The sequence below is a fragment of the Onychostruthus taczanowskii genome, unplaced genomic scaffold (assembly GCF_017590055.1).
Source record: "Onychostruthus taczanowskii isolate IOZ18803 unplaced genomic scaffold, ASM1759005v1 scaffold75, whole genome shotgun sequence".
Taxonomy (NCBI): domain Eukaryota; kingdom Metazoa; phylum Chordata; class Aves; order Passeriformes; family Passeridae; genus Onychostruthus; species Onychostruthus taczanowskii.
Genome location: NW_024505339.1, coordinates 3,534,121 through 3,561,984, shown reverse-complemented (window position 1 = coordinate 3,561,984; position 27,864 = coordinate 3,534,121). Strand labels below are relative to the sequence as shown.

At 43.0% G+C, this 27,864-nt stretch overlaps 1 protein-coding gene across 6 annotated transcripts in view; it reads left to right on the top strand.

Annotated features, from left to right (window-relative positions):
* Positions 1-27,864, top strand: part of CUX1 (cut like homeobox 1) — a 267,150-nt gene that overhangs the window by 81,462 nt on the left and 157,824 nt on the right. For all 6 annotated transcript variants that reach the window (XM_041423197.1, XM_041423196.1, XM_041423199.1 and 3 more), the window contains exon 3: positions 24,185-24,232. In XM_041423197.1, coding sequence (XP_041279131.1) covers positions 24,185-24,232 — 48 coding nt within the window. The remainder of the gene's footprint in view (positions 1-24,184; positions 24,233-27,864) is intronic.

Below are 27,864 nucleotides of genomic sequence, written 5' to 3'. Positions count from 1 at the left end.
ACTTGGCCTTTTTAGGTCCTTTTAAAGGTAACAACAAAGGTCTTGAATGATTTGCCAGTTTTTCAGCACGCACAGTGACAAAGTTTATGAAGCCAAGCCAGTCTGAAAGTACCTAAACCCTTTAACTGACATTTTTGTAATCTGTTCAGGTAAAGTTTGAAACCCTCCCCTCTTCTCTCCTCATGTTACTGACAGGCCTTTTAGTAAAAGCTGATGTAAAAAGACATCCCTTGTGCTCTTGATGTCCCTTTTCCACTGTATGATCTGCCAGGGGTCCCTTTGCTTGTCATTCCACTGTTCCTTTATTTATAAAATGTCTTTCTTGCTGCTTATTGGATTTCTGCTGGTTTTGTCCCATTCTGTGCTGGAGCACTTCTGATTTCATTTCCAAATGTTTATGCTGTATGTTTATACTTGCCTTTGGCAGTCTCACCCAGGTGTTTCATCCCTTTCATTTGAGGTCAGGGAAGAGCTTTGCTTTAGCCACTGGGCCCTTTTCACACTCCTTCTCTTTAGGTTTGGACCTGTCTTTAATTGCTGCTATTTAAGATTCTGGTAAGCTCTTGCTTAACTTCTCTCTCCCTTAGGTTTGTGTCCTCTCTCACTCAATCTACTTGTTTTGTGAATTTGTTACTCTTGTTTTGAGTTGTGTGTGTCTCACAGAACCCTCTCCCAATCTTCCTCATTTGGAGTTCAGAATAAATTCCCACTCTAAAAGCTCCCATATTTGTTCTCTGCTTTCGGCTATGACTAGAGGCTTTTTTTTTTCCTACAGCTATCTAAATTTCGGAGTAAATTTTTACAATCCCTAATCTTTGAAACAATCCTTCCCTTTTTTTGGCCCCTTTCCCCCTGTGTCCATCTCACTGTGCATTTTGCACAAAGCATCCCCACCGTGAGCAGCATCCCAGGGCTCTGCCCAGCTCTGTGCTCAATACATGCCAGGAAACCTGAAAGCAGCAGTAACAAGGTGTGACAGAACTTGATTGCCCTGATTTTTACTCCTTAAAAATGTGCAGAGTCAAGTCTGTGGTGCTGCTACTGACACTGTGATTGGATTTACTGAATTCACTGATGTAAATCCATCCTGACTGTGTGTATTGCAGCCCTAGTTGGACTGTGGATGTGTGTGCATTTATTCAGGAGCTCGTTGATCATAATTGATGAAGACAAGGGGTGGGAGGGTAGAATTGATAACTTTCTGGGGAATGCTAGCAGGAGGTACTGTAAGGAAATGAAGTATCTTATTAAACTGGGATAACTAGACATGCTGACAATTCCTGAAGTATTATTTGCTGCCCAGTGCTTACAGAAAAGGTGCTGTTAGGAGGTGAAATTTGATAATCAGGTATCACAAAGCTTGGAGGAGGTACCTGGAGGAAAAGCCCAGCTCTGGTAGGTGTCAGTTCTCCCTGGAACAGAACCACAGCAATTCCTCGGATTGTAACACTCTGGTTTAACCCTGTGGTTGTGCTTAACCCTGGCTAATGAGCCTGAGCCTTACTTGCCCTCAATAACCCAATTTCTGTCTGTTTGGGGATATAGAATAGGAATACCTGCTGCAATTGGTGTTGCCCGCTTGTGTTGGGAAGCAGGTGGGATTGGGATTGGTAGAAAAAAAAAAAGGCTGTAAGAGTCTGAGCATCATCCCCAAACCAGGATATTGCTGAAAATCCCTCCTCAGCAGAACTCAGTCCTGCTGTGGGCAGCTGGGGAGGCTGTTTCCATCAGAAACAGCAGGCAGGTATTTGGAAGGCAGCTTTCCACATGTGAGGAAGTTTTAGTGTAGCCAGGCACGGTGAACTGGGACAGACTTCAGGGCTAGGAGTGCAAGAGGGTGGTGAAAACTGAGCAGGAGGAGGAGGAGGTGGTGGCCAATTGCCAGGACACAGAATAAGGATGAGGTTAAGTGATTTAAGGCTGGTGAAAATGACTGGAGACAAAAGAAGATGTGCTGAAGTTGGGATGTGAGGTGAGTTTGGGCATTTATCAGTTTTCATTTATGAAAACTCAGTATAAACTTCATTGTTATGCTCCAGTTCTGACTTCACACTGCTGGTTTCATCTTCATAAATAAACCTTACAAGAAGCAGAAAGATGTTTTTATCCTATCACAATGACAAGTATATTTTAATCATGCTGGTTTTTTTCTTAATGTTGGCATGATGGGTTTTATTGTGTGTGGAGTTGGGAGGAATTGTAGGGAAATGCTGCATTAAGTAGATGAGGGGGCCAATAGAGTCCATGGATTCACTGCTAACACTTGCAATAATTGTCCATTACTACTTCTTAAGAACAGCTCTCCTGCTCTTAGAATTGCCAGCATGGGGTCCTTAAGAACCCCATTTTGGGTGGAAGGAAACACAGTTGTAATCAAAACAATGATTACCATCGCCTTCATTTAAATGCAGGAGGAGAAACTAATGTGTGCTCTAAAGGGATGTAAAAAATTTACAAGTAATTCCTGGTTTTGAGGTTAGGTTTCTGATGTCCATGGGGAAAAAGTTAATTTCTTAGCTTTCACTTTCAAGTGAATATTTTTGTATTCATTTCTCACTCTGCATTTAAATGAAGGTGATAGTAATCATTGTTTTGATTACAGTTGTGCTTCCTTTCCCCTGTAATGGTGTTCTTGAGTACCCCATGCTGGTCGTGCTAAGAGCAGGGGAGCTATTCTTAAGGAGGAATAATGGACAATTATCTGAACATTAATAGTGAGTCTGTGGACTTCTCAGGACTCCTCAGCTCTCAGAGAATTCTCCTTTTCCTCGGAGGTGCAGGGAAGCTCCCCAATAGCCTTATCTAATCACACAAAGTTAAATTTTGCAGCTCTCCATCAAGCTGGCAGCAAATGCAGCTGTCTCCATTTGCACACAACAGAATTACAAACAGATTCTGCATTCCCTGTCCCAGGCTGTTGGACTCCAGGATTTTTGTGTGTAACTCTTAAATACCAAACTGCAGAAATACTCTGTAACTGTCAACATAAATACAGACTTTTGTGCCATTAGTAATGGGTGATGACAGGCTGTATGAAGAACACATTCCCTGTCTCTGCCATTCTTCCTTTCTCCCACTCTCCATCCACCCACTCCTTTTAATGTTACTACTATTGTTATTATTTTTTGTAGCAGGCATCCTATCTGGGAGCAGGGGATTAAATGAATAATTCCATTTGGCAACAGGCAGGCAGCATCAGTGCTGGAATCCTTTCTGTTCTTTAGTAATATTAATGTTGTAGAATGTCATCGGGGGGAGGTGGTTGACTGGAAACTTGCAGATAAATGTAGGGGGGTTATTTGGTCAGTATTGTTTGTTAAAGCATTTAACTACACAGGAGCAGCAACACTGCAAAAATACTCTGTGCATATGTTTGAAATGCTTTTTAATCCTGATTTTTACTTTGAAACTAGAAATATAATGTATTTTATTTAGAATTATGGTGCTAGTTGGGGTGGCTGTCAGTACAAAGGCTAATGCTATTTATTAAGGTCCTGGTTTTATTTAATAGCCAGATGAATGGAACAGTTAATAAAAGAAATATTGCTTTATTCCCTGACATTTATGTCCTTGGTTTCCAATAAAGAATTGAAATTATGAATAGTTGATGGTTTAAATTGATGTTTTATGTTGAACGCTAGCTATAATTTCCCCTCTGAGGATTGTAATACCGAGAAACAGATGGTTTTTCACAGTAACAAATTGCTGTGTGTGTACTGGATATAGAGCTGCCTTTCAGCTCCCTCCACCTTCCCCTCCTCAGCCCCAGCAGAGGCAGCACTGCTGCTCTTCCCAGGACAAAGCCAGAGCTGGAGGAAACCCAACCTATTTTTCCAGGTGTGCAGGAGATGGGAAAGGGCTGCAGAAACTCGCTGTGAACCACTGAGCAGGATAAACACAGAAGTTCTTGGCTGTTCCTCCTGTCCCAGCGTGCTCTGGCAGCCTGGGCTTCCTTCCCTGGTGCTGCTGGAGGTCAAGTCCTGGAAAGCTGGGAAGAGTGGTAGCACTGGGGAAAGAGCAGTGAGCTGAAGTTAGGCAGCTCCAGCCCAGCCCCAGCTGGTTCTTTGCTTTGGGTTTCTGAACTCAGCCAGTCCGCAGTGTCCTGAGGTTTTATTGATGTTTGGTCTAAAGTAAATCAGTGCTAAACGCTCTTGTTTATTCATTTTTAAACTGTTTTTCAATAATTGTTACTGTGGGGAAGTGGTGTGAGATGATTAGTGGAGAGTTTGGCAATCCACATTAAAAATACACCTTTTTATAAGTTAATTATCGAGGGAAATGGTTTGTAATTACCACTTCTAAATGTTCTCTGCTAAGGTTTACATGTAGTATTCGGATCAAGAGTCACTTTAAGCTCCATTTAAAAGCAGAAATAGGAAGAAAACAGGAGGCTAAAGGGGTATGAGTGAAGGGAGGGATCCCAGCCAGGTCTGTCCTCCACAGCTTGTGGGTGTGAGGCCATTGCTGGACTTCAAAATGCTGCTGCTACTGGCAGAATGAGTATTTGGCTTTTCACAATCCTTCTATGATAAATCATGTTACTGACACACAGTTAAAATACATGGGCTTCGAGCTCAAAACAGCAGCTATTTCATAAGAGATATTAATTGTTCAAAACCAAATTGTGTAGATCATAGGATTAAATTTTTAGTACTAATTTTCGAAAGTACTCTCACTCTAAAAATTATGTAATGCTTTCAAAATCCTTTTTTTCCTTGGAAGCATGAGAGATTGCTGCTTACGCAGTCTTAGTGTCCTGAAACTTCTCTATATCCTACAAGATTAGGACCTGAGCATGGTTATTACGTACCTTGACTGTAGACCACTCATGAACTCTATTTTTCACAAAGCAGTGAGGTTGCTGAGATGAAATACCACGTTAAAAATTTAATAGTACCCTAATTTTTGTGGTTGTCCTGCTGATAGCTTGTATTCAAAGCAGTGAAGAAATGCATCAGAAATCCTGCCCTTTACTTTTCCCCTTTTGGCTTAATGTCAGGAAATGGCACATTACAGCAATTTGTGTGGCCCTGCACCACTGCTAGGAGAGATAAAGCACTGAGAACAGCCAGAGAGCAGGGCTGGAACTCAGTGTGGCCATTGACAAGGACAGGAAAGGTCAGAAAAGGTTAAGATGGTTGGGAAAGCCATTTCATATATATCAACTGGGGTGTTTAATAAGTTACCTGGAACCAGTTTCTAGCAGTTTGTACTGTGGAGTTTAAGCAGGAAAATACAGCAGAAAACCTGTCTTCAGTGAGTGTGGTTAAAAGAACTTGCTGGGACCAGCTTTTCACAGCTTGTGTAATGAGACAGCTGCCATCAGAGTAATTTAGAAGTGGCCTTTTGTCAGTAGTTTCTAAGTATCACTTGTCTGAAAAATTCAAGATGTGATAGCCATTAATTTTCTGGTAGAAAAGAGTGGTCAGGTGGAGATTTCTGCATAAGCAGCTGTACAAGGGGATCAGCCCAGGGGCGAGCGAGAGCCCACAGTGGTTTGAAGTCAGTGCTGAGGGATGTTAATAAACTTTATTTACTGGCTCTTGCCCCAAGGAATATTGTGCTAATGCAGCCAGGGTTCACTTCCAGCTGAGGAATAGTGGGAGAGAAAGCAGAGGAGGATAGGAGGATCAGGAGATCTGCACACACAGAACAGAAGTAACTTGCACTTGGGCATGTGTTGTCTTTAACTACAGCTCTGGTTCCTCAAAGTTCACAGAGATGACATAAATAAATAAACAGATATTTTTGGTGCTAAAACAAGCCTGGTGTTCTCCTACTTAGAAGAAAAACTCCTTCCTTCCTTCCCTCCCTCCCTCCCTCCCTCCCGCCTTCCCTCCCTCCCTCCTCTTCTTTCTCTCTCTCTGTCTTTCTCTCTCCCTCCTTTTGGCCTGGCGCTGTTGTCCAGGCAGAACTGGAGCAGCCTGGCTCCTATCCCAGGATTTCTGTCTGGTGCCCTGCTCTGAACAGGAAATCCCAGGCAGAGCCGGGGGCGCATGTGCGGCTCAGCCCCGAGCGTTCCGTGCCTTATCCCTGGGGAAGTGTCCCCTGTGCCTCAGTGCCTTTGGGGGGCTTGGGAGCCCCTTGGGGTGGCTCTGAGAGAGGCTCAGCTCCCTCTGTGTGTGCAGCACGTGGGCAGCAGGGCAGCTTCTCCCTGCAGCTGCCCCGAGCAGTGCCCGGGGACTGGAGATTGCAAGCAGAAATGCAGCAGTCCTGGTAATGATAATTTTCTCTTATTCACACAGTCCCTCTGTAGGTCTGTGCATGAGCAGTAACATCTCAGTTAGTGCTGCCTTGTGACCTGAGCAGCTCTTAAGAACTGGGTGATTGGAGAATATTGATAAGAGATTTCTTAATCCTCTGTCTTTTGGTTCAAAACCACCCCATACCTCTTAAAGATTAAATTTGGTCACTTTGATGAGCATGTTTTGGACAGCAGTAACCAGAGATTTTTATGTCAGAAATGCAAGTGTCTATGCCAAATCAGTCAGCACTCCCTTTTTCCCTAATAGTTGCATCTGCTGATGATTTATTTACTTAGGAAAAAGAACAACTGATAACGAGTGAGCGTGTCTGTGATCTGAGGCTATCCTTCCCCCAAAAAACAGGGGTGTGGGGGCCTCTGGCTCTTGCTGGAGGAGCTGCTGTTGGCAGATCTCTCATGCAAAACATGCTAAGCCATGTCTGTACATAAGAAAGTGGAGGTATTAGGCAGCCATCCACTGTAAGGAAGAAGCACCCTGAATTTCCATCTCCTAATCCACTTGTCTTTTTAGTACATGTATGCACAAAACATTATTATAGCACTTTTTAATAAATGGAATAATAGTAGACTTAGTGTTACATACAGGAGATTATCATCTTCAGTGATTGTGTGTGCACAGCTTGTGTTATCAGAAGATTAAATGAATCTTAAGGAGATGCTGCTTCACAGTGAGATTTGATTTTCCCCTGCACGAACACTTCTTAAATTACGGAGCCGTTGTGGCGCAGACAACACTTGGCAGTGGGAAAGCCACCGGGAGAAAGTTGTGAGCAGGCTTTACCTGTCTTGTCAAATGGCTCACCTTGGCTGGGGGGAGAGGGTCCTATCTCTGGCAACACCTGGGGTGAATTATGGGCAGATTAAGAGCTTCCCCTTCGCCTTAAGGCAGCACCAGGACTGCTGCTCCCACCTCCTCCTGCTTATTCATCTCCTGCTCAAACCTTGGCACGGGGACCATGAAAACTATCACCTTAAGTAAATCCTCATAAGCTATTCATGTTCCTCGACAACTTTGCTCATGCTGTTTGATTCACAATCCTCTGCCTCTTCAGTTCTCTCACATATTAACGAGTTTGATCACTGCTCCATATAAATGAGGCATAATCTGAAGCTGTCAGACCTAAACTGTCTTGAACATACACTAAGTGAATATATTCAAATTTCTCTTTAAAGCTGGGAATATTTATAATAAAACTTGTCAGAGCTTCGGTTAACAGTTTACACTGGAAGTATTTTTGGTTGTGAAATACAAAAACAAGTCCAAAAATGACTTTTTGAGCTGATATTATTATATTTGCCTTGCATATGGAAAACTCGTGTTGTGATTTCAACAACAAATGAGAAAATTGGCAAACTTCTATGAAAATTAAGTAAGCTTAAACTTCTATGAAAATTAATTAAGCTGAAACTCCTATGAAAATTAATTAAGCTCGAATGAAAAAGTGTTAAAACACTTCACAAATTTATACTAATGTGACTTGTAACAATCACAATAAAAGAGCAGCGGGTGCTGTTAGCAGTGCTTTGAATTTGGGTTGTGCTGCCTCTTCTGTCACAGCCTGAAACTGGATATCTATCGAAGTGCAAACACTGGACTCATTTATTTTTTTATCCCGTGATGTTCCCAGTGAAGAATGCTGTGTAAAAATGTCTCCTGGCTCTCGGGAGAGGCGGCCTCTCCTATTTTCCCTTTGAATGCTCTTTGGTTGTACCTCTCCCTCAGACTGCATCTGTCTGGGCTCTTATATCCTGTCTGATACAAGGCTGCATCCTCGCCTGGCACAGCCCAGCACAGAGAGAGCTTGAGTGTCCTCTGGATTTTTCTTTGTGTTACTGTAATACGAGTTTATAAAATCTAGGAATTTTCACCTTTGTGTGAAAGAAGCACAGACAGAAACAATATATGATTGTTATGGGACTTAAAATAGGGAGTTCCTGACATCAAAGATGCAAGACAGGCTGGCTTTGTAAGGAACTGGCAAAAGGAACAGTAGTAGGAGCAAATGATGTCTTTTTTAGCTACTAGATAATACTTTGGAACTGAATGAAGGCTGCAGCTTATGAATCTCATTTCCCTCCTCAGCACATCGAATGCAGAGGACGAGTAGATCTCACCAGTGTGAGTTAAAACCCAAACCCAAAGAGGTGTTGTGGAACTCCTGCGAGGGGTTGCTGTGGTGTCCCAGCCCTCAGGAGACAGGGAGGGAGGTCTGGCTGCCTTGAGCTTCCTTGAATTTTGGCTCAAGTCTAATGGCAAAGGTGACACCGTTTAACCCCTAAATTCAAAACATCCTACCCAGTCAGAAAACATTCTCTGTGTCCAAGGCAAAGCAGAGACTTGAATTTAAGTCGAATCAAATGTGGGGAAGGTTTCCTCCGCAGCCTTGATGTGAACAGGAAATTGATCCTCCAGCACAAGGCCGGAGCGCCAGGAGCTCATTCTTCACCGAGATAATCAGGCACAAAACGCTGCAAGTTAATCAGTTCACTTTCAGTTTAGTATTTACATTCACTTCAGCTTTAAACAAGCATTTAATTAGTTCTGAAAGTGTATTTGAAAGCCTTGGTGTTGGACCTCGTAGATAATGAATGGTGCCTGCGAGTTTTGTTTTGTTACTGGAAAGTGAAACCAGATGCAGCTTCTCCATCCAAGCCCAGCCTCTGGCTGGCTGCACGCCGTGGCAGAGAGGAGTTTTTATCATTTGGAGACTGTTCTGTGTGCTGCACTAAAGCGATCATTGTGTGAGGGAACGATGTTTATTCCACGCAATAAGTTGCTGGAACAACATTCAAATATATAAAGCAGCGGAATTGGATTCCTCTGTTCAAAAACAGAAAAAAAAATAAAAAGGGATTAGTCTGTGGTTAATTTAACAACTCCCAAAGTTGCCATTACAATACACCTATATTCATTTCGTTATTAATTACGTGGTTGTGCTATTTAAGCTTCCTTTCTGTCCTTTGGGACCAAATTCTTGTCCTGGGCGAGACACCGATCTCCCTTTTGTGTTGGGGATCATCGTGTGATGTGAGCAGGGATTATGCCCAGCCTTCCAAGTCATTAATGGGATTCCCTGTGAATTGTCTCCCGACTCGAGGCTTCCCTGCGGGGCCCCTGCACCTGACCTGCTCCTGCTGCTGAAACTTGGTTTTTGCACTTGCTCAAGGTTTGTGTGCTGTTGAAAAACTCCTGGAAACCGTTTCTTCTGTGATGGCTCTCTAAAGAATATCTATTTTAGATTTACTTAAAGCAGCCCTGTGTCCTCTCGTACTGCTTTTGCCCCTTGGGACAGTCTGTTAAAGATCCTCCCCGAGGGGATACAGCAGGAAAATCCTACTATGTTTGTGATGCTTTTAATCCCCAGCCTGTCTATAGACTGAAATAAATAGAGCATTCACCTTTCTGCTTTCAAATACAATTTCAGTGTCACCTGTGGCATCCTGATTCATCAAGATCTGTTCTAAGCACTTCTGAATCTTATTGACCACTTGTTTTACAGGATGATAAATCCCTGTTCTCCCAGAGCAAATAGATTTAATAGAGCAGGTTTTTTTCCTTGATTTATGTTTGCCATGACCAGGAAGCAGGATTTCAGCATCCAGCAGACGCTGCTCCACAATTACAGAGTCACAAGCAGGCAGTGTCTGTTTTGCTGCTGAATGACAAATATTGTTAGAGGATGTGGTGACAGTTTATGTGTTCATATAGAACCAAAGCACGTGGTGCAATTGTTACTTCAAGATTAGATTTTCTTGAAACCTGTTTTTGATTTTAGGGGATGCCTCTGAGATAGGGACTCAGTAACTTACTGGTGAGGGAATGAAAATTGGCAAAAAGAGTGTATTAGAAGCAAAAAGAGTGTATTAGATTTGAAAACAAAGACGAGATATTTTTAATGTGTGTATTCTTTAAAAAGTGGAAGCACTGTGTGTTATACAAGGTTTGGAAGATGACTGTGGACATTTGAAAATTATTTTTATCCCTCCTTTTGTAACATCATAAGGGCATAAAAACAACCATAATTTTAACAAGCCACAGTGTTAGTGTCCAACAGCTGAAGAAATTTAGCACTGACGTGCTAAATTGTGTTGTTCAATTAGGTGGACTGGAAAAACCAAACTCAGGGTTTGGCTGAGGGAACAGGTCCATGGTGACAGCCCTGTGCTTGTACATTGTCACAATAAACGAGCTGAGTTGCAGGAATTAGTGATGATGATGCCCCCACACTTTATTGATCGGGAGATTAAATACAAACTGGTTTCTGCAGCTGCTGGCTCTTGTCACCGTGGGTTTGTGTGACGTGGAAGGGGAGCCTTGCACTGGGGTATTTATGGGGTGTTTGGGGCTGTCACTTCTCAAACCTTTGGGAGTCAGAGGCAGGGGATATAGTCCAGGGCAGCTCTGTGTATTTATTGTCATCCTTACATTAGAGCGAGACTTGTCTTAATAACGAAATCCTACAAGAGCAATATCTCCCTTGAAAACCATATGTCAATAGAGCTTTAAAATTGCTCAAATATGAAGAGGACGTTACACAAAATAGATGGATTCTGCCAGCCTAAGGAATAGGAATTGACATTTTTCAGAACAGATGTCATTGATAATTTATAGATGGCTTTAAAAATTAAAGTTTATATAGAAGCTGGCTTAAAAATGAAGTGATGTCAATGCTCTGAGTGCATTGGGTACATTAAGCAGAAACGTTCGTGTCACTCAGTGGTATTTAAATACTGCAGAAGTCAGGAGCAGCCATGTCCTCTGAAAGTCTGCTCCTGTTCAATATTAAAGGCTCATGTGAGTCTGCTGCTTTCCAGATGATGTAGCTGCACTCCTAGGAAGTGTTTTGAAACGAGTAATTATTGATTTTGTCCCTTACACTTCTGATTGAAAGCTGGAAGTGAAGCACATGACTTCTAGAGAAAAAGACAATTTTATGTCAAAAGATGCCAGCTTGGCTTTGTGGTTTGTAAGCTGTAAAAGCTTCATATTGATGCCCTCCTAGTTTTAAAAACAGAGTGACAATCCTCTCTGAAAGCAGGGGCATCTGCTCTAAGTGCACTAACACAGGGAAATTATTGGAAAGCTTTCTAGTGCTTTTGCAGAATCAGGGTTTCCTTTCTCCCCCCCTTAAATACACTTTTTGTTAAACTGCTCCATCTAAAAGGAAGTAGGGGTTAATACACATTTTGCTAAGTAAGAAAAACAACCAAAAAAAAAGAAAAAAAGCGCCCCAGCCCAACACTGGAGGCTCAGCCCAGGAAGATGGGAATTCTGAGATAATATTCAATGTGCCTGAAGGGACAATGCTGTCTCTTGTTGTCACTGTCTATATTTAGCCACCGTGCTCATATGCAACTTAAAATACCTAGAATAGCAAGAAGAATTTTTTTTTTCCCCTTCATTTGAAGTGGTTCAGTGTAGGGTTGTTAATTTTGGCTTATCACAGCTGACACTTGAGTAAGGGGGGAGAAAATAGCGGTTTGAAGCTTTAACTCTCTCCACATGTGCCCCTCGGAGGAGCCTTCCTGACTCCTGCAAAACTTTCTGCTGCCTTAAATTATGTGCCCCCCATTTAGGAGAAGTTCACAGGTCATTTAGTTGATTTAAAATCCATTGTTGTTTGTGCAGCTGATAAGGGGTGAAAAAGCTGTTTCTTAACAGACCCGGGTTGAGAAAAAAATGTGAATAATTCCAGCTTCCTATTCGCATCAACTAGAATTCTTCTGATCAGTTAATATAAACAGTGTGATTTATGCTTTAATACTCCAGCTTACATGAAAATAAGCAATAATTTTCACACTTTGAGGAGTGTTTCATGCTGTTGCAAACTAAGTTTTTGCATTTTGACCATTTACTGAAAAGATAATGAAGTATTTCTGTATGACAATCTGGCAAATATTTATGTTTTAGGGACATATTACACACTTCAGCGTGCTGGTTTTCAATGGGAAATGCTCCCAAGCATCAGTTTAAAAAATTGGGCAGAAAAAATGAGAGAGAGAGAGCAAAGTCCTTGAGGAAATACTGGACAAGTTGTTTATGGGGGGAATGACCTTGGCTGGTTTGGATCCCACTAATGGCCTCTTTATCCCAAAAGTGAACTCCTGGTCAAAAGGAGGGTGCTGAGCAGCCAGGGCTGGGGGAACAGGGAGCAGGAGAGTTCTGCTGAGTGCCAGCAAGGCTGAGAATACCTGCTCAGCCCTGGGAGCTCATCCAGCAGGGCAGCAGGAAGAACCACCCTAAAAATTCAGATTCCAGGTCTGACATGGCTGGGAAAAATCAGCTGGCAGTGCAGGGTCTGTGGAGCCACACTCCCAGCTGCAGCTTGAGCCAGCAGGAGATTTTGTCTGCACTGCTTTCCCTACATCTGCCCTAAGGAAAAACCTCTGGTGGAACGCAGCTGAGTGATACCTGCTCTCTCCCCAGAGGTGCTAACAGTTGTTTATGCTTCCCCTATCTGATGATGGCACCGAAATGTTTCCTTGTTCTTGTACAAACTTCGGGAGCAGCGTCAAAAAGAATCTTGTCTGTTTTGATGGATAGCTGGCGTGGATGAATATCTCGGTCCTCAGGTCTGATGGACCATCAAATGCTGCACAAGCCATTCCAAAATCAATTTTAAAAATGAGCAATTACATCTTTTTATAAGTGGATGATCAGGATCCAATAAAGAGAAGTTATAAAATCATATAAGTTGCTTGATTAGTCAATACCAATTCAGAGATTCTATGATGTCACTTACCCAGTTTTACCTTTTTTGCCCCCCTCCTGGTGGTCCTCAGTGTCTGTCCTGACCTGGCTGAGAGGGAGCTCTGTGGTTCAGAAACGTCAGCATCTGTAAGGCTGCAGTCAGGTGGGAAAACCTGATATGCTTTGGGTTTTAGGAGTGCTTATTCAAACACTGCATTTCCAGACACGGCGTGCCTTCAGGAATTTAAAATAACTTGTTGGAACTGCACGGTGTTAATAAGCAGCTGGGTAAGATACAATCTCCTCTGAACAGTAGCTTTTTCTTTCACTATTTTGTCTGCATTTCCTAAGAGTGTTTCAGCAGACAGAGCATGACCGTGCTTATATTTTGTGTTGGCAGCTCTCAGCCCTCTGTGACTCTGCCCCACTGTTCAGAGCAACCTTCATCATCTGCTGAGGTTTCACCAGGGCCATTATTTGTAGAAATACAAATCCTCTTGCCCAGGAAGAGGCTGGCTTTGGATATTTGCTTAAAATGTCGTTTAAAAGTGAGCCCTGTAGTGGTTTTTGCATTCAAAACTCAGTGTTGGCTTCCAGTCTCTCAAGTTTGCTCATCCTGTTTCACTCCTGGCTTTGAGGAGCTCCTGCCTTGAACCCTCAGTGGTCCTGGATGTCCATTCTGAGGCGTGTTGGGAATATTTAGCTTAAAGAAGGTGCTTGAACTTGGTGTACCCTTTGCTTTGGATGCAGCTAAAAGCCTTCGGTATTGTATCACACGCTGGCTTTGATGTGTACACTTCAGCATCTTGTAAAAATGATCAGATGTATAAAAGATGTTGATAGGGAGAAGTTTATTGAGTATTTCTCTGGATAAAGGGTGTTGCGGGCATTTCTGGAATTCCTTTGTAAGTCCCTCTGTACATCAGTCGGGCAGTTTTGACCTTTTTTTTTTTTTTTTAAGTGTGGATTTTGCCTCTGTTGTCCGTTGGTGCTTGACTTCTCATGGCACTTGGTGTTACTTGGTATTTCAGGTAATAAGTGATGGAAAACATCTGCTGTTTGGTGAGGTGCACCTTCAACGACAGCAGGATAGTGTGAATGAGAACATGAGCTCCACAGCATCACAGTCTGGGTCATTCCTCACAGAAATGTATTGCCGAGAGGCAAGAGGCACTGGCAAAAGTTAATTTTTACTTAAGTGTATCTTAATTCAAGTTTTTTTACTGCCTTGAAATGAGTGGGAAAATGCTTTTGAGAAAAGTACTTGGCAGTTTATGTCTAATTTAGCGGTGCTGCAGCTGAGGGAAGTTTACTACAAAGCCAGGAGTAAGGTAAAAAGTTTGAAGCTTAGGTTAAAACGATGGCAGATAACTTGATCTGTAGTTGCCATATATAGTCATGCAAGAAAAAGTCTGTAAGAATCCTCCAGACGTTTATGGACTTCTCTGATTCATCTGTCGGAGCCAAACAGCTCCAGCCAAGAGATAGGGAATTCGTTAAACTGCATTAAGTTCCTAAATTGCTGTAGCCCAAAGGAGCAATTCTGCCTTTTATAGGGGGAAGAGTAGGAGGGAGTAGGCAGGGAGGATGGTACATTATGAAGTCTCTTCTTTTGGTAAGAGTTTCAAGAGATGAGTAACATTCTAGAGCTCTTTTAAAAAAACAAAACAAAACAGAAACCACAGACAAAAAACTTGAATTAATTTCCGTTGCTCTCATCAAAAGCTGGCTGTCTAAATTTAGCCATTTCCTATAGACACTCAGCTTATGCTGGCAACAGTCAAACTGTTTGTCCTCAAGTGCAATTTGTCACCTCCCCCTTCTAAGTTGGTAGAAGATAAGCCTGTATTAATTCTGCTGATTTATTATTATCCAAGTGTGCCTCATTTTAATCTGCCATCGAGCTGATTGTGCTTCAGCCGGGAACGGGAACCGCTCGCTCCAGCTCCCCGTGTCTCCCCTCCTCATCTTCCATCCTCTGGGCTCCTTCTCCTGCTCTTTTCATCTCCTTTCTCTCCCCACCCCCTCTGAACACTGGAACAGTTCACAGTTCAACACATGAATTTGGGAATTAATCCCAGCTGAGAGTATACATTACGGTTGTGAGGGGATGCTGCTGCTCAAAAGCGCTTTATGTGGGTTTTTTATTTCTGAAGTTCAGCTAACAAACAGTAAATGTATTGAGTAAGTCTGTAGTGAGCTCTTGCTTTCTTTCATCTGGATGATTCATTTCTATCTACTGTGTGCTCCCAAAGCATGTGCATCATGGGCCTGAGCCTGTTTCCATAGGAATTTTGCCAGGAAGTGTAAAGGCAGCAAAAGTTTGTTTTCTCCAAATTGCTTCACTCACTGAAGCAACATGAAAAGCTCTGTGCTCTGTTTTTTTATTTAGGTCAGCAGGATGACAGTTAGATTAATTTCAAGGTGTTTTTACCAGGTATGCTAAATTAGATGTAGTAAAACCTTTGGGTCTGTATCCTGATGTTTTTGAGGTTGTCAATTTTTTTCTTTTTTCCCTTTGAATTTCTCGTCTTTGTTGGAATCTGAAGTTATCATGTTAGCTGCATTGAACCCACAGCCAGTCACTCCCTGCCTGGAAAAAGTCACAAAGAACATAAAGACAGCAGAGATGATGGTCATGAGAGCTTTAGCAAATATAGGACATGTATTTGCAGGACAGCAGGCTTTTTACTCAAGTCCTCATGAAACAACTTGTTTCCCGTAGGAGCAACTGGCTTTTGAATAAAACTGGATGGTCAGGATCAAGATTAAGAAGAAAATCTTATAAAAAGATTAGTAGAGGATTGCATAGTATTGGATTTTCTTGCATTGAAATCAAAGCAAAAGGCTGAGTGTAATGATAGAAATCAGTAAATACACCTGTGTTCTTACATGCAGGTATGTCAGAGTGTGATTAATGCACAGGCTGCTCACAGCTACATTTGTAATCTCTGTGCAAAAGATAAGTAAGGAAAACAATTTTGCAATACTTGATGTCCCAGCAGTGCCTGCTCCCCAGTTCACATCCTGTAAGGATCCCTGAGCTCCTCATTATTATATTTAACACAGAATTATTCTTCTTGGAAACTTGACTTCAAAGCAAGACCCTTGCATTCTGGAAATCAATAACAGGTTTTAAAACATGAATGGTTTTTAGCAATCTCACTTTTCCTAACTGAAGCAGTACATTGGGATTCATGATTTCTGAATAGCTCTGCCCATCTTTCCCTTGAGACTGAGGAGAAATCCCAGTTCCAGGAGCCCAGTGCTGCCAGCCAGCTCCAGCTCCTGACCCATCATCCCAGAAGGCTGGAGCAGGGATGGTTCCTGCTTGTGGGGAGGGAATATGGAAAATTACAGCTGCAATTATGGTTTCACATTAAATATTCTTCTGTCTAAATCTACCATGTGGAGCATTAGGCTGTGTTTGAACTGGTGTTGTTAATTGGACCACAGCACTTAGGTGCCTCTTCTGCAGTCATGGCCCCTGTCATTAGCCTCTCATTAGACACGTTAATTTTTTAGGGCTCATAATAACTACCTTTTTTCAGAAGTTCCCCATTTTACACTGAAGAGAAATCTCTGATCTGCAGGCTGTAATTCTGGATTAATTCTGTAACCAGGGGAGCGTTAGGAATACTTTATAGACTTTCAGAGTGGGAAATACAGTGGATGGAGGATGAAGTCCTGCAGGATGTGATTTGGGAGGAGTGTTCAGGATCTTTTTCACTGGAAAACACAAATCACAGGGCACAGAACTTGTGGGACAATGTGGAATTTATGGAGGGGCAGAGCAGTTCTGGTTAAAATTTGACAGATGTAGGTGGGGCTGGTGTTGGGGATGTAAAACTATATTGGGATGGACAACTAAGCATCAGTTTGTTTCCCATTTTTTGGACAGATGGGCTCATCTGATAACATCTGCAGGTACTTGATAAAGCTCCAATTATCTTTGCTCTGTGTAGGGATCCTGGCCTAAGCTAGGAATGGCAATTCCTGGATTTCACTGCCATGTGGTTGTCCTGCTGGCAAGAACAGTGCACCTCAGAGGTTCTGAAGTATTTGTTTAGTGTATCAGATGGGTTTTCATTACATAAATAAAGAGTTCTGCTGATCTGGGATGATGCAGACGTGGTTTTTCCCATGACAAGGGCCTGTCATGGCATGTTTGGTGTCACCTCAAGCCTTTAGCACTGGGTTTAACAAGAGAGCAGGAGGGACAATCTCCATCTAGCCACTGTCCAGTGGGAAGCTTTTTAAACTAATGTTTGTTAAAAGTGGTTCTTGTTTTTTTGTGTGTACTGGTGAAGTGTTACACAAGTCATCCTTTCCTTTTTTTCCCTTCTGGAATTTTAGTGACCAGGCTTTCATTTCATTAGAATTACCTCCTTCCAAAGCTCCACCTGAATGATTTTTGTTTGAACTAATTTTTTTGTTTCCTTGCAACTCTACTTTTTAAAGTTCTGCATAGTTCCTGTTCAATGTCTTTCCTAGCCACTGTTAACTCACTGGTTTATAAATGACACCAGGGTTGTCACATGATGCTGAAAAGCTTAGTTCACCATATTAATTTGTAAAGCTAGTTAAAAAAAAAAATCTTTTTTCTATTCTGCACAGTGTGTGTGTATATATACACACACTTCCATACATATATATGGTGCAACAGTTCCTCTCTGGCAGGGTGGCTTTTTAAACAGTTGTGAAGGTCCCCAGGCTGTTTGGATGTGGCTGCACAGGCCCAGAGTAAACCTGTGAGCTTTTTGTTTATTTGAACTTGGAAGAAACCATAAGAGGATTCCATTAAGACTCAGGCAAATTCCATTGAAAGCAAAGTTCCAGCACAGCAAGGAGGCTCCTTCCCAGCCTGGGAATAGCACACTTGCACCTTGCCACTGCAAGGGGTCACAGGACCAGCCCCAAAATTCTCTCTCTTGACCCCTCTCCCCATGGCTGAGTAGGACCCACCAGGGAATTTCCACAAAGAAACTCTTGGAACTTCTCCGTGGGGTCTGCTGTCCCTTCCCTTGGGATTGCCACATGGCTGCAAGTCCTGCAAAATTGTCTGAAGTGGTCAAACAGCAAACAGTCTGTCTCCTTTCAAGGAACCTCTATCACTGTTTACTCTGCAGGCCCTGCTTTGTAACCTCTCTGAATTACAGTGCCCAGGGTTTTGCTCAGTGTTCCACTCCAAGCCGAAGTCTGCGTTCACTAAATCAGCCCTTCACAAATGGAATATTTTTTCACTTCTTGCTGGGTGGGTCCATACACTGAAAAATAGGTCAAGAACAGTAATCTAAATCTACTGCTAATAAATAATTAAAGCTAATGGAATTTGCACAAGATCTGTGAGCTTGAAATATTTCCAAAAGTACTGTGGTGTACGTTTTGCTACTGTAAATCAAGATTTTTTATTTATCATTGTGTTAGGTTGAAACATATCTATAAATGTGACTTTAAAAGGGTGTTTTTTTGTACAGAGAAAACACTGGCATGTTAGTATCTTGAAATAACTAAAAATATCACAGAAGATTGATATGATTGTGATTCATTCTTTAACGATCGGATTTCAAGTAAATACTTCAGCAGCCTTAAGCAATAAGAGGTTTTATATCTCATTAAATCAAAGTGTAAATTGAGCAACAAATTGTTTACTCATATGATTTACTTTGCCTTATATTTTAGGAATTAAGTCATCTAAGCTACTGTATAATACCTGTTTGAACAACTAGCTGGGATTTCAGTTTCATCTCTTTTAGATTAAAGCAAAGTCAAACTTGCTGGAACTAATTAAATATAAAGACTTAAATGTTTCCTTTAGTACACTCCCAATCACATGTGCCCAGGATTTTCTGGTGGGAAAAAAAAAAAAAAAGGAATACTCTGGATTTCTTCCTAATACAAAGAAATAATATTTAAACCTGGTATTTTGCACTGGTAGGTGTCTGAGCGATCCCGACCCCTTCACCCATTTCCCCATAGCAGGGCGAAGCATCTGTGCTTGCTGCCTCTCTCTAATTAACCAGCAGAACTGCTTACTCCTAATTATAGTTAACTTGCTGATTTGTGTGTTTCATGGTGACAAGTTGTGTCCTTGAAGTACACAACAATCAAACACACCTCAGAAGTTGATGCCAGCGTTCTTCCCAAATCCTTCGTGCTTGGCTGCCTCTCGCCTCTCCCCCTTTCAGCTGCATTTATGGGAAGCTCAGCAACATTCTGGAGATAATAGTGGGGTGGATGGAGTGTGCGGAGCCCTGGCTGTGAGGGCACGTGGATAAACATCCTCCCAATCCCTAGGAACAGACATCCACCCTCCCAGCACGCTGCCTCTGGGGAGAGGGGCATAAACCTGGCACAGTTTGTGACAGGAGAGCTCCCCCTCAGCTATTTCTTATCATGGAGTCATGGAATGGTTTGGGGTGGAAGGGACCTTAAATCTCATCTCATTCCATCCCTGCCGTGGGTAGGGACACCTTCCACTAGCCCAGGTTACTCCAAGCTCCATCCAGCCTGGCCTTGAGCATGTCCAGGGATGGGAAGTGTTTGGAGTTGATGGAATTACAAACACCCCCCTGCACAGGCAGTACACCCTGGGGGTTATCTGGAGGTTATTCTGTGTAGGTTTTTTTCTTTTTCTTTCTTTTTTTTAAGTTCTCACAAGAAAGAATCTGGGGTCAGGCTGTCCAGCCCTGCCAATTCAGAGCGCAGGGCAGTTCAGTGCTTTTTTCCACGTGGGCAGACAGGGAAGGGGACACGAGAGGGGAAGGGGAATCCACAGCATCTCCCATGATGAGGCTGCTCCAGCATGGTTGTGACAGCTGAACTGCTGATGTCACCCAGCTGATAACAGCGGGCTGCTTCTCATTAGCATCCCTGTGCCAGACACAGGGACATTCCCCAGCCCCTGCCAGGCTCCAGCAGACAAAATACAGAACAATCGGTGGGAAATGCGGCGGGGCAGCCCCGGGCTGGAATGTTCACCCAGGGTTTGGGGTTGGGTTTTACAGGGGCACAGTGCTTGTGCAGATGATAAAGGTGTGTGGGTCAACCTCAGCACTGCTGGACCAGTTTATCAAACTGGGGTCGGAGGGCTCTTCTTGTGACATTTAGAGATAAGCATTTGGGAGGGAAATGAGATGGAGCAGCCTGTGAGAGATCAGAGGGTGCTTGTGTAGCTTCAGACCCCAAGTAAATTACAAATACAGCGTTGGTAGCGTGGCCATTGTTATGTCCTTTGTAGTGTACACAGGGTATTAAGATCTAGATAAATAATGTAGTTTAGTTGTCACAAAGACATTTGTTGCCCAGGATTTTAACACAGATTTATTCTTGGTTTATTTTCCATGGAGTTATTTTTAATGAGAATGGAAAAGGAGTTAAAAATTATGTGGATTCAGGTTTCATTGTTTAGCTACTTGATCAAAATATAAACTCATTGTTTTTACTCATGTAAAGAGGAAATGCTATATTAGCTTTCAGCCATCAGATTTGATTCAGATAATGATACAGCATCCTCATTCATGGGTTCTTCATCAGATACTGAGTTTGTCTGTGATAGAGCCCTTTCCAGAAAACTGCTCTACCCCTGATAAATCATCCAGAGAGAAAGAATGCATGTGTTGAGATGGCATGGAAAAATAGGCTAATAATGGGATTGTATTCCTATACTCAAATATTCCAGTGTGTTTGTGTTGATAAATTACAATTTGTTTTAATGTTCAGTTGCATGGACCCTTTTCAGCTGTTCTGCTTGGCTGCAGTGTTTTGGTAGCTCTGTGAGGGCTGGAGCCTGGTTGCTTTTCCTGTTTTGATCACAGCCCAGGCAGTAAAGGCCACCACACTTTAAACAGATAATAAATCACCCAGTGTCCTTGCTAACCAACACTGCAGATTCCCCTGGGTCTGAACTGAACGTCCTTCTTCCTGTTCAATTTAGTGTAAAGAAGGTAAAATTCTGTTTGAAGTTCAGTGTAATATTTTGAGACAAAGTCTGATGAGAAATTTTTCCAAACTGCCAAAAATAAATCTCCCCAGCAGAGCTGTGACTCGAGGCATATGTATTCTTGACTTCTGTCTGTTTATTTTTATTTCCCTTTGGTTGTGAGCTGTCTCAAGTTTTGATGTCGTTTCGCTGAGGAAGGAATTATAAAAGTACCCTATAAACTCTTTCCTATAAACTCTTTCCAAGGGCAAGGCAGGAAAAGAGAGGAAAAAAGAAAAACTGGTGGGAAAAAGGTGTTTATGCCTTTCGCTGTGGTGTGTGCCATTTATCCACTCACCTGCACGGAGCCTTTGGCTGAGTTTAAAACACTGGATCACATTCCTGCAGTTCCCCTTTCCTGGCCTGTTTGCTGTGGAAGGGAATGGCAGTGGGATGCTCTGTCTCAATTGTTCAGCTGCAACAGATTTCGGGTTATTGTGAAGATTTCAGGTTGTCAAAGCATTTACCCCATTCAGGTGTGTGCTCTGATGTGTCCTGGGATTGCCCCAAATGGATTGCAGTGGAGCTGAATCACCCTGAGCTGCCTTCTCCTCTGTCAGGAAATATTTTAAAAGCAGTTTTACCCCCACCACAAGCTGCTGTCTGAATCAAGACATGTTTTCCCATGATGGCATGAATTTTGCTTGGTAACGTTCTGATTGCTGGGATTGGTGTATAGCACCCTGAATTTGTTGAATGAATGCACTTGAAAGGTTTTCTCCCTTTTTGTTTCTGTTTTTATGGCTTTGGGATGCTCCTTCTATTCCTCTCCACCCCTGCTTCTCTCCCTCTGCTGCTACAAACAGCCAACAACAACATCCCTCATTATTCAAGATGAATATGAAGGTGAAGTCCTGACATAGTTTATATCCTGAAATAAAAAGTGCTGCAGATCCTGTCTTTCAGAAGTCAGGATGTGCCAGAGGAGGCAGTTAAATAGCAGGATCTTGGCTAGAGCTTGCCATGGACACAGGAGCAAGGATGACATTCTCCTGCCTCTGGATCTGGGATTACATCTCCTGTATTTCTGCCTTCACTTCTGACACCACTTTTCTGGCTGGTGCCAAACAAGTCAGTAAATTCAGAGACAATATCAGGGACAAAAGCCCTAAACCCAGTGGTTTTCGACCAGCTGAGATTTTTATTTCAAAAAGAGTTGCTTTGCTTGGATGACATATTTTTTCCTGATTTTATAAAGGGTGCCAGTATCCAGGCTGTAAATCTAATTCTGTTCGTAATTTCACTGGGCACTAAAACTGCCTCTGCCAGGCTTTGGCCTTGAATGTGGGCATTTATTTTGCCATCAGTGGTTATTGTTACTTTCTTCAATGTCATCATCATCAGGTTACAAAGAAAACACGTTCTAAAACCTGCACAGCCCTCAGGTCTCCCTGAGCAGGCAGGGAGTGGGGACAAGCTGCTCAACCTGCCAGTTTGCTTTGGTAAAGTGTGATTTGTATATATTTGTGATCCACAAGGACAGTGTCCAACCTTTTTGTGTCCCAAAACAGGCAGCAGGATTTTTCAGGAAACATTTGGGTGACTGGGTTTGGCCTAAGAACAGAAGCACAGTTTGGTTCAGTCCGAAGAGGCAGCTCAGAAAGCTGCAATATTATCCTTGACTTGATGGGGATTAAGCTGTATTTTAGTGCAATAACCATGTCAGAAGTGAAATTTGACTGATCATTTGTCTTTGATAGCTTCATTTGCCTTGGGCCCCCTAAGCCATTTCTCAGGGAGAGGGAGAACTCCTGATACTCCAACTCTCTGCATGACTTGTCATTTAAATGACAAAAATCACTTCTCTCAAAAGCCTACTTTTCCTTCAGGAAAATCAGATTAAACCCAGGGCTGAGTGTTTTGGTGAGTGGTTTAACATCCAATATGTTGCATGACTGTAGATGTATAAGTAAATGTGTTGGAAAAGAGAATTCCCAACTTTTTAAGGTCACCTTCTTTTCCAAAATGCTTGAGGCCTCAACAGACCCTTTTCTATATAGAGAAAATGCTTCAAATACGTCTTTGTGACCCCCTGCATGAGGTTCAGGCAGCTCAGGGACTGTGTGCAGGTAGGAAGATTTCGTGGTGACTGTTCCAGTTGTGAGCAGTATTCCCAGAGCATCGTAGGACTCACCATTGGAGAGGTTGTCCAGAGTCTGACCAAATCTCACCTGGCCTTAAAAATGAGTCTTTAGCACTCATTTAGCCCTAGTTCTGCTCAGCTGAGCCTTGGAAATCTCCAGCAATGGGAAATCACCCTTTCCCTGCAGCAGCATCAGTGCTGCCCTCCCAGGTGATGCCGCTTCAGGTTATTGGTTCAATCATCTTCCAGATTCATTTCCAGGTGGAAGTGCACTCTGAAGTGGCTGCTTGTGCCTTCTCAGTGGCAAAAGCAGGAGTGCAGCATCTTGGCTGTGCGTGACTAATAGTGTCCTCTGCAAAGTTACTGGATTTTATTCTTCAGGCATACACATTATTATGTGTGTGTGTGTTATTTAATTATTGAATTTGTAAGTGAATTAGACCCAAACCAGCTTAGAGGTGAAGCCATAGAAAATTTTATGTACAATAAATATACCTTTTTTGTCCTAAATTATCTCAGTTGCTAAGTAAAAATATGCTATAAACCTTTACAGTGATTTTGTGGGCAGTGTTTTAATGAATTTTGTAGCACTGAGTGTGTTGTAATTTGGAAGAAGAAATTTTGAGTTATACAGAAACTAACAAATAATACTTGTCATCTTCAGTGAGTTCCAGTTCTCTGACGACTAAAGCCAGAGCACTCTTGGGAAAATAATAAATAAACCAGAGATTTTTCAAAATGGCAACACTTGTAGTTGAAATGATGGTCCAGAATCATCTTCCTTTAAGCCTGGCTTCCATTTGTGGGAATTTCCTTGGCATAAGTTCAGAGGTGTAGCTGCTGTGGAGGCAGATAGAGACATTTACTGCTAATCTCATTAATGTTTCAGCTGAATTAGGAGACTGAAGGCATTCAATGCTTAGCCAGCCCCACCACAGTTTGGATAATTATTACCATTTGCAGCACATGCAGGTGTATGTCAAACTGGAAATTCAGACCTGCTCAAAGTGAACTCCAGGTATAATTCTATTTTAATCAAATCTCCCACAAAACATGATCAGAATTTAAGTAGTACTTGAGAACTGAAAATAACATCAGGAACAACATGATGCTGACTTGTCCTTTCCAGTGTTTCTGATGGCATATCCTGCTTCTGTCTTCCAGGACCTGCGCAAACAGGTAGCTCCATTACTGAAGAGTTTCCAGGGAGAGGTAAGAGCTGCTTCTGCTTCTTGTCATGTTTTCAGTGCTGCTTCACATGAGCCTGGTGTGCTGTGTGTGGCCACAGGGCCCTCAATGCTCAGCCCTTTGCATTTTGTGTGTGCAGGGAATGTCAGCACCTGAAGGGAGCCTGAAGATGGAGAGGGAGGTTTTACAAGAGCACAAAGTGACAGGACAAGGGGAATGGCTTCAAACTGACAAAGAGCAGGTTTAGATTGGATGTTGGGAAGAAATTCTTTCCTGGAGGGTGGGGAGGCCCTGGCACAGGTTGTCCAGACAAGCTGTGGCTGCCTCATCCCTGGGAGTGTTTAAAACCAGGTTGGATGAGGCTCTGAGCAACCTGGGATAGAGGAAAGTGTCCCTGCCCATGGCAGTGGTGTGGAACAAGATGATCCTTAGGGTCCCTTCTAACCCAGGTCATTCTGTGATTCTGTGATGCAGGGTTTGTGCTGGGCAATCTAAACTGGTCACATCTCTTTGCTCTGAGCCTCCTGTCACCGTGGCAGGGACCCAGGTGGCCCATCCAGCTCACTGGGCCTCACTGACCCTACAGCTTGAGCTGTTAATGAATGCAGTGTAGTGCCCTCATAAAACACGAGAATACTGCAAATTGTTCTCCCTGCAAAGCTTTTCAGCTGTAAAACATTGTATTCCAGAGGGCTGATGGAAAACCGTGGGTTGGCAGGGCTTTGTGTGAGAGGCTGCAGAGGCTCCAGCCCCGCTGCTGGCTCCCACTTGGGTTTCTCCTCACAGCACTCACCCAGAACACACGAGCAGAGTGCTCAGGAGTTTAAAAGCCAACTGTTGTTATTCTGAAGGGTTTCTACAGGCAAAGGCAGCTGGGCCAATTAGGGAGTTTTCCATTTTGGCTGTGGCCAGATGGGAGCCGTGGTTCTGCTGCTCAGAAAGCATCAGGGAGGGAGGGTGAAATTACATTTGTCCTTGTAAAGCTCCGTGCCTGCGTGGGGTGCTGGATGGAGGCTTGAGCTCACACTGACACACATTGCACAGCTCTGCCCCTCAAGACTTCTGTTCCAGCACTTCCTCAGCCTATGAGTTGTTCACTGACTTTAGATTGTGGCAGTTCCATCAGCACAGGGAAGTTCAGGAGCATGTTTGCAGGGTAGGGATTTGAGCGCACAGCTCCCCTTAGTGAGGCTTGCAGTCCTGATCACCTCCACGTCCTAAATCTGTGTCCCAGCTAGGCAATAATCCCTCATTTAAAAGCAGCATGGTACTTTTTGTTTTACAACCCGATTTCCTAAGTATTGCTAGAAATAAATAAATAAACAGGATAACTTTGTCCTTGATATATCCAACAGACATTTGTGAGAACAAAGAATGACTTGCGTGAGTCCGTTTGCCAATGGAAATTTACACTTTAAAATTGCTCCGAGTGCATTGCAGTGCTCTTGGAACCTTTTCACTTCAGTTTCAAGCTTGCAATGCACTGACTGAAAAGTGCATGTGTGCTTTCAGCACTGTTCTTTAATGAAGGGAATGTCTGAGGATCAAGTAAAAAGCATAAATTTAAATTTGGCTACAGTGAAGGAGATTCTTCCATTAGATCTTCCCTGGTGGAGACAGCTCCCTATTACCTTGGCATGGCTCACAAACACTCCTCTCCTATAGTTTTGCTTCACTGATATAAAAGTGAAGTTTATTTTGGTATAAATTCAACCTCACCAGAGTAAAATTTGTTGCTGTAATCCCCTGTTACGTAAATGAAGCACAAATACATTAAAAGATTGTGCTGCTGAATCTCTGAGCTGGTGATTCCAGTCTCCCTAATCGAGACAGGGTTTCAGAAACCTAAAAAACCTGAACTAATCATGATTGACTACATAAATGCACCACATTAAACTGTGAATTATGGTATTTGATTATAGATGTAATTACTGTATCTTGTTTTGGAGACAAATCAAAATACCAAGGAGATGAGCCTGTTCTGTTGAGTTATATTTGATTGTTCAGGATATAGATCTGGTTTCTGGTTGTTGTTAAGGCTGACTTTCTAAAACATCAGGAGATATCTGCTCTGGGTATCTCAAAAACAAGTTTTGTTGAGCAAATAGGCGTCTCTCCATTTCAAATCCACAGGAGATGCCTCAATTCCTGTCCGTTGAGAGGCTCAGGAGCAACACTGCTGGGAACAGACACTGACCTCAGCAGCCCCCTGGGACTGCCTGGCAATAATTTATTACCTGTCAGGTGATATTTAATGTCCTGTGAGGAGCTGGCAGAGGGACCTTTTGCTCACACAGTACCTGTGGGATGGGATGTGAGCAGGGAGGAGGAATAGGGCAAGAGGTTCCCCTGTTTTACTACACAGACATCAGTTTTCAGCCCCAGATTTGTCCCTGGAAGTGTTCAAGGCCAGGATGGATGGGGCTCTGAGTAACCTGCTCTAGTGGAAGGTGCACATGGCAAGGGAGCTGGAACAGGATGGGCTTTAAGGTCCCTTCCCACCCAAACCTTTCAATGATTCTATGATTTTGGGTTTGTTTTTTTTTTTTTTTTTTTTTTTTTTTGTTGTTTTTTTTTTTTTAAAGATCAACAGCAGTAAATAAATAAAACAGAGGTAAGTGGAGAAGTGGGAGTAAATGTTCTTTAGGGCCCCTTCTGCTGGAGAGTGAGTGTCCTGGAGCAGGAGCAGGGAATGCTGTAGGAGCAGCCTCCACAGGCATGGTGGGTGGGAGTTTGGAACTTTGGGGCACCACCAGCTGCTCACTCAGGACTGAGGAAGAAGGTTCTTGCTTGGTGCAGATTCTCCATTTCCCTGTGGGACAGTCTCCACCTCATTTTTGCCTCTGACTCCTGTCTCCACCCCCCGCTGCTGCTGCTGCTTCATCCTTTGCTCAGACTCTGCTCTTAGACAGAATTAGGTGCTTTTGGCATGGAATAATAAACTAGACTCCACGTCAGAAAGGAAATGGTGTTTTGCCAATCCCATGTGGGCTGAACTGTCCACGGGGCTCTGGGCTCTAGGGAGGGCCACAGATCAGAGGATGGAGGCAGCTCCCTGATAAGCCCAGGTGTTTAAGCAGCTTTGCATGGATATTGCTGTGTTCCTGCTCCCCACTCCTGCCCTTCCTCAGCACTTCTTCTGCTGTGAGCCCACGTTCAGCACAAAGTTGGGGTTTTTTCCCTCTTTTTGCTGGCTTAGTTTCCCACCAGGTGGGTTCAGAGCAGCAGCTCAGCGCAGGGGAGAGGCCAGGAGAGCAAAGCCAGGGGCAGGAGCAGCACAAATGTGTCAGCTCAGGTTGACTTAAACTGTCCTTGAACTGTGCCTGGGTGAGCCTGACGTGACTTGGAGAGAGGGGAAGTTAAGCTCAGGTATTTATGTCCCCTCCCAAACACGATTTATGGGAGCTGCTGGTAAACCTGGGGCCAGTTGGCTTTTTTAAACAAACCCACAGGTCACTTTAGCCAATTTTTCTCTTCAGTTTAAGCATGGAATGTTACTTCCCCCCAGTATTTTCCCTTTATATCATATGAATTTATAAATACCGGACAAAGCAGAACATTCTGTATTCCTTAGTTATTTATCTCATTCATTCAGACAACAACTGTTCCAGTTATCAAATATTCAGTTTCCATTAGTACTTGGAAATAACTTTTTT